This window comes from Ruditapes philippinarum, unplaced genomic scaffold (genome assembly GCF_026571515.1).
Source record: "Ruditapes philippinarum isolate M1 unplaced genomic scaffold, ASM2657151v2 ctg4862_1_1_1_1, whole genome shotgun sequence".
In the NCBI taxonomy this organism is placed as follows: Eukaryota; Metazoa; Mollusca; class Bivalvia; order Venerida; family Veneridae; genus Ruditapes; species Ruditapes philippinarum.
The window spans coordinates 101,154-109,902 of NW_026860663.1; the positions used below are offsets into that span (position 1 = coordinate 101,154).

At 34.5% G+C, this 8,749-nt stretch overlaps 1 protein-coding gene across 1 annotated transcript; it reads right to left on the reverse strand.

Annotated features, from left to right (window-relative positions):
• Window positions 1-5,734: 5,734 nt before the first annotated feature.
• On the reverse strand, window positions 5,735-8,373 carry LOC132712960 (C1q-related factor-like). Its single transcript, XM_060695398.1, has 3 exons — window positions 7,796-8,373; window positions 7,173-7,256; window positions 5,735-6,194 (listed from the first exon to the last, which is right to left on the reverse strand). The coding sequence occupies exons 1-3, from the start codon at window positions 8,049-8,051 to the stop codon at window positions 5,788-5,790; spliced, it is 747 nt and encodes a 248-aa protein (XP_060551381.1). The 5' UTR covers window positions 8,052-8,373; the 3' UTR covers window positions 5,735-5,787.
• Between the last annotated feature and the right edge of the window lie 376 nt (window positions 8,374-8,749).

Below are 8,749 nucleotides of genomic sequence, written 5' to 3' on the forward strand. Positions count from 1 at the left end.
CAGTTTAAGACACAGGCACGAGTATTGGACCTGGGATGAAAATATATGACCAGATTGATAATAAAACCTGTGTTCATCTTAAAAGTGTCAAAAACCAAAAAAAAAATTGTAAAAAATGACCCCCTTTAAAATATACTATAAGTTAGAGAAGGCCGAAAACTCCAGATTCGAGTCTACGAGCAAGGGATTCATTTCCCGAGCCGTTGTGAAAACAATTGGCCAGACAATTAAAAAAGACTTTTATCACTATTTCACGTTTGTATTAAGCTTCCAAATGAGACCGACCCCAAGTCTCTAGCCCTTCCCGTTCATGAAATATCTATCGGGAAACGAGCGAATTCGTGCTAAAAATCCTTGGTAGACAGAATTGCGGCACAACGATTCGGTACGTAAACATAGACTAATACATGTTTGTCAGCTGAGTACGGGTCAAAATCACTTGAATTTACTAAATAATATTACTAAATACATTAAGTTGGACCACTCACACCCGTCAGTAGCATCTGATACACGTAAAATTCGAATTTCAAACCTTTCCACGGTATTTAGATTCCTTTCAACGCCATTGTCAATCAGCTGTTCGATATTTTGTAACGAGTCTTCTGATTGGCCAATAGCAACGAAACCGCAACGTTTCACACAAGGATGCATAATGGCGTAGAAAGCGATTGAAAGACCGTGTAAATGTTTGAAACTCGAATCTCGTGTGTATCAGGTGTACTCTTAACTTATAGTATATTTTAAAGGGGGTCATTTTTTGGGGGGTTTTTTGACACTTTTAAGATGAACACAGGTTTTATTATCAATCTGGTCATATATTTTCATCCAAGGTCCGATACTCGTGCCTGTGGTTTAAGAAAGGTAATGTGTCCTTTCAGTATCTCCATTAAGTTTTTATATATAAAAAAAAATAGCAAAGTTTAATTAAAACAGAAATCTGGACAAAGAGTTTGACTTTGATACAGTTAACAGTACCAAGGTATGTTTTTTTATAATGAACTTTATTTGAGCCTATGCAAGTGTTTATTTTACTAGCGAAGACATTTTATGGTGTAAATGTTCAAACATAAGATGGTCTATACTTTGAGTAACCTGTTTTTAACATTAAATTAAATGCATTTAACATTGAACATAATTTAGCAAATAGAGAATCCATGAAATCACTACGTTTTACACACATATGGACTCTATTTTCAGTCAATGTGTCAACTTTGTTCTCGTGATAACTTGTTATTGTCCCCCGCCTTTTCAAAGAAAAAGGGGATATAGAAATAGGCTCTGTCCATCTGTCTGTCCGTCACACTTTCGTGTGCGGTCCATAACTTTGTCATTTATCAAAAGAATTTGAAATAACTTGGCACAAATGTTTGTTATAATAAGACGATGTGTCATGCGCAACAATCTGACCCCTGTCTCCAAGGTCAAGGTCGCTCTTGAGCATTCAAGGTCAACATTGTCTATTTGAGGGTATATGTCCTGTCCGGTTCATAACTTTATTATCTTTTAAGGGATTTTGTAAATACTTGCCACAATTGCTCAGAGTAATGAGAACATGTGTCCTGCGCAACAACCAGTCACCTACCTCCAAAGTCAAGGTCGCACTTTGGAGGTCAAATATTAACATAGTCTGTTACAGGTTATATTTCATGTCCGGTCCATAACTTTGTCATTTATCAAAGGAATTTGAAATAACTTGGCACAAATGTTTGTTAAAATAAGACGATGTGTCATGCGTACAATCTGACCCCTACCTCCAAGGTCAAGGTCGCACTTGCTCATTCAATGTCAACATTGTCTATTTGAGGGTATATGTAGTGTCCTGTTTATAACTTTCTTATCTTTGAAGGGATTTTGTAAATACTTGCCACAATTGTTCACAATAATGAGATGATGTGTAATGCGCAACAATAGGTCACCTACCTCCAAGGTCAAGGTCACACTTTGAGGTAAAAGATTAACATAGTCTGTTTAAGGGTATATTTTGTGTTCGGTCCATAACTTTTTAGCTCACCTGTCACAAAGTGACGGGATGAGCTTTTGTGATCGCTTTTCGTCTGGCGTCTGTAAACTTTTACTTTAAATGGCATCTCCTCATAAACCACTGAGCCAATTTCATCCAAACTTCACAGGAATGTTCCTTTGGTGGTCACCTTTAAAAATTGTTGAAAGAATTTAATTCCATGCAGAACTCTGGTTGCCATGGCAACCGATAGAAAAAACTTAAAATATCTTCTTTTAATAAACCCAAAAAGGTAAAGCTTAGATATTTGGCATGAAACATCTTCTAGTGAGTGTCTATCAAGTTTGTTCAAATAAAAGCCCTGGGGTCAAAATTGGCCCCACCCCGGGGGTCATTATTTTTTTCCTATATGCATATAGTAAAAACTTTAAAAAAATCTGCTTTTAAAGAACCCAAAGAGCTAGAGTTTAGATATTTAGCATGAAACATCTTCTAATGGGTGTCTACCAAGTTTGTATAAATAAAAGCCCGGGGGTCAAAATTGGCCCCGCCCCAGGGGGTCATTGATTTTCCCTATATATGCATGTACAAAAATGTAGTAAAAACTTATAAAATCTTCTTTTAAAGAACCCATAGAGCTAGAGCTAAGATATATAGCATGAAACATCTTCTAATGGGTGTCTACCAAGTTTGTTCAAATAAAAGCCCTGGGGTCAAAATTGGCTCCGTCCCAGGTGGTCATTGATTTTCCATATATGCATATAGTAAAAACTTATAAAATCTGCTATTAAAGAACCCAAAGAGATGGAGCTAAGATATTTAGCATGAAACATGTTCTTATGGGTGTCTACCAAATTTGTTCAAATAAGAGCCCTGGGGTCAAAATTGGCCCTGTCCAGGGGGTCATTGATTTTCCTTATAATTATGTGTATAGCAAAAACTTTAAAAAAAATCTTCTTTGAAAAAACCCAAATAGCTAGAGTTTAGATACTAAGCATGAAACATCTTCTAGTGAGTGTCTACAAAGTTTGTTCAAATAAAAGCCCTTAGGTCAAAATTGGCCCCGCACCGGGGGTCATTAATTATTTCATGTGTATAGCAAAAACTTAAAAAGTCTTTGAAAAAACCCAATAGCTAGAGTTTAGATATTAAGCATGAAACATCTTCCAGTTAGTGTCTACAAAGTTTGTTCAAATAAAAGCCCTAGAGTTAAAATTGGCCCTGCATCAGGGGGTCATTGATTTTCCTTATATGTGTATAGCAAAAACTTAAAAATCTTCTTTGAAAAAACCCAAATAGCTAGAGTTTAGACTTTATTAAGCATGAAACATCTTTAGACAGAATTGATCTGGAGTTCTGGAAATGCCAAATGTCATTATTATGTTCAACATTTTTATCCCAAGGAATGGCAGAATTGTGAATAATTCACATTACGAGGTCTGGATGCCATCACATACCAAATCATTTTAAAATCACCCAGGAATGACTGCAAAGTCAACTGGAAACGAACTTCACTGCACTTTTATGATAAATACATGCACTTCCATGACAAATTTCCTTTTAAGTCTTCATTTGACCATGAACGTCCCCTGCCTCAGTGACGTTTTATATGAAGCATAAAATTGTGCTATTTCAAAAGATTGAGGTATGGATCTAAGGACTTTCAGTCCAAAATTATGATCAATGCTAGATCTGTAAATGCAACAATAAATTTATTCAATTCCATACTTATCAATGAAATATTGATGAAATAAAATAGGTATTTTCATTTCCCTTATTTTCTCTTTAAAAATATATTTTTCACTGCAGTGAAACTAATTTTCGTATTTTCACTGACTACTTCTAAATTCAGCCATGAGGAAATCTTTCAAATTGTAAAAATAGTAAGAAAACTGTATATAAGAACAGAAAATTCAAGTTGTTTTCGATAAATACAGGTTTTATTTTTCATTTTGCTGTCGCCACTCATAAAATATTTATTTTCATACCACTCATGAAAATAAATCCTGCGTTTATAGATCCTTTATTTATTTTACTGCACATAATTATCATGTTTAAAGATAACATGATGATGCCTGCCTTTCCATTTCACCCGTAAGATTTCTTGTATTGAATACTTTCAATCGCTTATTTCATTCACGTTACAAGTCCATACCGGTTTAGATCCAATTATACTTCAAAAGTAAGAGTGGAGAGTGACCGACTCCTAGGAATTTTGTCGGAGACTTGAGATAAAAAATTTTTTTAACTCGCTTCATTACCACGAGTCCTGGTTGTAGTAACATGATGCAGGAAAGCATAGATCACAGGAAAATACTGAAAGATTGACACTTGTCACATATTGAATTCATTTACAGTTTGGATTGTGAGAATGTGAACCACCAACCTTAAGCGTGACCTTGACATTTGAGAAAGGGACATGGGTCTTAAGACTGGACACGTATTCTTGATATGGTAGACATGTATGCTAGGTTATTTTAATATCCTTCCATAGTAACAGTTCGGACACGAATGTTTGTACCTTTAAACTCTCAATTGTGAGAATGTGAACCTTCCAACTTAAGTGTGACCTTGACATTTGAGGTAGAGACATGGGTTTTAGACGCCACACATATTCTTGATCATTATGGTAGACATGTATGCTAGGTTATTTAAGTATCCTTCCATGCATGACAAGTTCTAGTTCGGGCACGACTGTTTGTACCTTTAAACTTAATCCTTCACTCTTAAGTGTGACCTTAACATTTGAGGTAGGAACATTGGTCTTAGATGCAACACATTATCATAATGGGTCCTTTAAATAAATGCATAGGTAAATTACAGTCCGGACACTAAATAATGAATGTTGTGTAAGTGGGATGCACAGACGGACGGTGCGATTTTAATATGCCGCCTTCGAGGACATAAACTTGTGAACAGTGGAGCCAGAGTCATTACTTTTTGAACAATCCCCATACTGTACAGATATATCTTTATCGTTCGAAAGGTATTGTGGCTTTCGAGGGCTTAGACTGAGTGTTAAAAAACTTAAGGTCAATAACTTGCTGATCGAATCCCATCGGGGATTGAATTTATGTAAGGAAGCTATCCAGGTATCTCATATAAGGTTCTATGTAGGTGTTCCCTTATGACAGGTAATTCATGAAGTCACTTTTTATCTTCCTCTTCAGTATATTAATTAGAAAGTTGTCAAGTGACCTACTAAATCGGTTTCCTCGATAAAAACATTTATAATTCAGTTGACTATGTTAACAAGAGCTGTTGGTAGGACAGCAAAGCTCGACTATTCTTTGCTTGAAAGTAAAAAAAAGCCTTGATTAAAAGGTAAAATTTTCTAAGTAAAGAAAAAGGCAAATTTTTTCTTTAAATCCATATTACAGTTATAGGCCTATTACAGTATGCTCTCAAAGAAGAGTATAAAATTTCAACATGTTTCAAAGCCTTATGTTGATGAACTTTGAAAATATTTGAGGTATTACAAAAACTTTCACGTAAATTCTAAGTCGAAAAAGGGGCATAATTCTGTCAAAATGTTTGATAGAGTTACCTCCTCCTGTCTACAGGTTGGGGTCATGATGGTGAACAAGTGTGCAAAATTTCAAAGCCATATGTCAATGGACTTTGAAAATATTTTAGGTATTACAAAAACTTTAACATAAGTTACGCCAACGCTCGGGTGACTACAATAGTTCTACTTATTCTTATCGAATAGTCGAGCTAAAAAGCATTCAATATGTTTGGCCCAACCTTTTTGTATATATAAATGTAGAAGACTGTATATTTAAGTTTACTGAGGTATAACAGGTTTATTAACGTTTGATTGAAAATCAATCATCTGCAGTCACTAAGAATCCCGTGAATGAACACAGGTAACTGATAAACGCACTAAAGCCCGTCTTCGTATCACAGTGGACAAAGACAATGTCATCTGCTTCTAGATGAAAGGTTCCAGATAGTGACATGGAATAGCCATTATTATCACTATTACTGTCATACGGATCATGCATTGTTCCAACCATGTTCACCCTGTTAACACATATATGACATAATAAAAAGTCGATATCATCTCCGAACTGTTTGGATAAGGTGTATGCAAAGTAATAAAATCCCGGAACTTGACATGTGAATATTCCATTCCTGTTGTCGTACGCACCACCTTCGTTATATATACTTCTTGTGAAAATAATTGGAGCTGAACCATTAGCGTGCGTTGCGGTGAAAGCCACGCGGTGTCCTGAAAAAGTAACAAAAACAAAATTACCACTTCAAATAGGTATAAAGTAATTGGCTTCAATTTTACTGCGAGAAATTTGTCTAAAGGTGATTATTTATTTATGTTGTAAGTAATTTCTGCCAAGAAGACCTGTTTAAGCCATTTTTTGTCATTTTATACTTACTTTACGAACTTGGATGATATCTTCTAGATGGCTCTCTAGACCGACTGAACCGTGTAACATTCTACAGACATGAACCGTGTAACATTCTACAGACAAACATCTTTGTTTTTTTCTTTCTTTCAAATTAACATTCTAATTTCATTGAGTAATAAAATAGTTTTAACAAGAAAAATGTTTTATCCTTCATTTGGTTTGTAGAGATTTTTTAGGACAAAGCATATTAGTCAAATTAAAGCAAGAGTAAGCGAGTTATTGCAGTACAATACAGTATTGCTGCATTTATTACACTTTAATGCATATTTGTCAAATCAAAGCAATAAGTGGGCGAGTTATTGTAGTGCTGTACAACATTGCTGCCTTGATTACACTTGAAAGCATATTAATTCGTCAAAGCAAGGAGTGAGCGAGTTATTGTATTACAATGCAGTGCAATACAGTATTGCTGCATTTATTCAGGGTCTTTCAAATAGATAACCTAATCACGTGAGTCAACTGAGACATCTGTTTTTCGTAAAATTGGTCCGACTTCAGACCATTCTATTTGAAAGACCCTGATTTATTACACTTTAAATCAAAGCAAGAAGTGAGCAAGGGAATGCAGTACGATACTATATTACACTTTATGTCCTAAATCAGTATATTTCCGGTATTTTTAATGTGACAGAATTGGCTCAAGAAGTTTAAATAAGGGATAACCTTGTTTATATACAGTTGCTAAAATAAATCATCAGCTAATTACCACCCTTTTAATTGAAATAGCAATAGTTTTATTTGAATTTTGAACGAAAAAGTTTTAAGAATAATAAAGTCATTACCAGTTTTTGATGTGCTATTTTGTTTTACTGCTGGAGTATGTACGGTAACAACTGATGCTTCAAGTCGCTGTGACAGGATTGAAACTGGAAAAAAGGTATATGAAACTGAATTATCAGTTGTAATTTCATACCATGCAAAACGATAATATTGCCAATTAAAATTATATTTGTACAGTAAAATTGTTTTTGCACTGACAAAGTCTTACAGGATGAAACCGGTGCTTTGGGTGTGATGTTACTATTTTAATTATGAACCGACCCAAACCACGTCTGCGATTTAACTGTTTTTTTTTGTTGTTAAAATGTTGTTTTTTTGGAGGGGGAGGGGGGCGTAACCCAGAATATTTACCGTATACCAGCTAGTTTCCGTATTTAATGTATTATACAATGTTTATATAAAATGTTTACTTTGGATTCCAACGATAGGGATTGGAGGGTTCGCCCCTTTTCAGAATATCTTTGATACAGCTATTATGTTTCTACATATATAACCAGGTCTGAACCGTCTATTAACATAGGTATGAAAATCAAGTCATAAACTACATGTATTAAAGTCAAACCACATTACCTCAACCAACCACAGTTAAAACATGAAGAAACAATATTCCGACGGTGACACAAACCTTTATTAGATAATTCCATCACAATGATGGATCCCACTGTAAGAAAAGATACTAGTATAACCATATTCAGAATCACACCACATAACAAAACTTTTTGTGTCAACAAAACTGTTTTCGGATGATCACTTTTATCTCCAGAATGTGAAACTTTAATAGAGTCATATTCCAGGGTTTCAGTGTTTTGTCTGTTTATTTGCTCATATACATTCATGCCCTGTCCAGTTTGATCTTTGCATACATTATTGCCATTCATCATAATGTCTTATTTGTTTCGTTGTTTTTTGTTGTTTCTTTAGTATTCTTTACTGCATCTGTAACAATTTCCTTGTCTCTGTTTCTTAATCCGAGGCCATATTATATTTCAGTTGTATAAGTTATAAGGCAAATAGGTTAATTGATACTCAAATTTGAGAAATTTTTTATCGAACTTCTAAAGAAGTGACAAGTATGTGTCAGAAGAGACACTTAACATTACGGAAATCCTACACTTGTTCACATCCTTTCCTATTGAACATAAAATATTGTTATAAATTGGGAAACAATGAACAATCTGTCAAGGAAAAACCACATTAATATTAAAAAATCCTATTAAGTTTTTAATAGAATTTTTCGTTTTGCTACAGTCAAGGTATTGTCCCTGTTCACAATCCAACATATTGGTCACATTTTTAAAATTATTTCTAAATGGTCGTCATCATCATATTAAACACAACAACCATTTGGCAAGACCTTCAGAAAGACTTGACCTTCACTCCCAAATGACCTTGACCTAAATTTGCTTGATTTTTGCTACAGTTTGCTATAACATAGTGATGCATGAATGGATTGTCTTCATACTTTGATACAACTACATGAGCCTTTCTGACAAGATTTCTAAGATCAAAATAAATTTGACATTGACTCATAAATGACCTTGAAGGTCAAGCTATTGCAATTTCACTTTTTTTCACAACA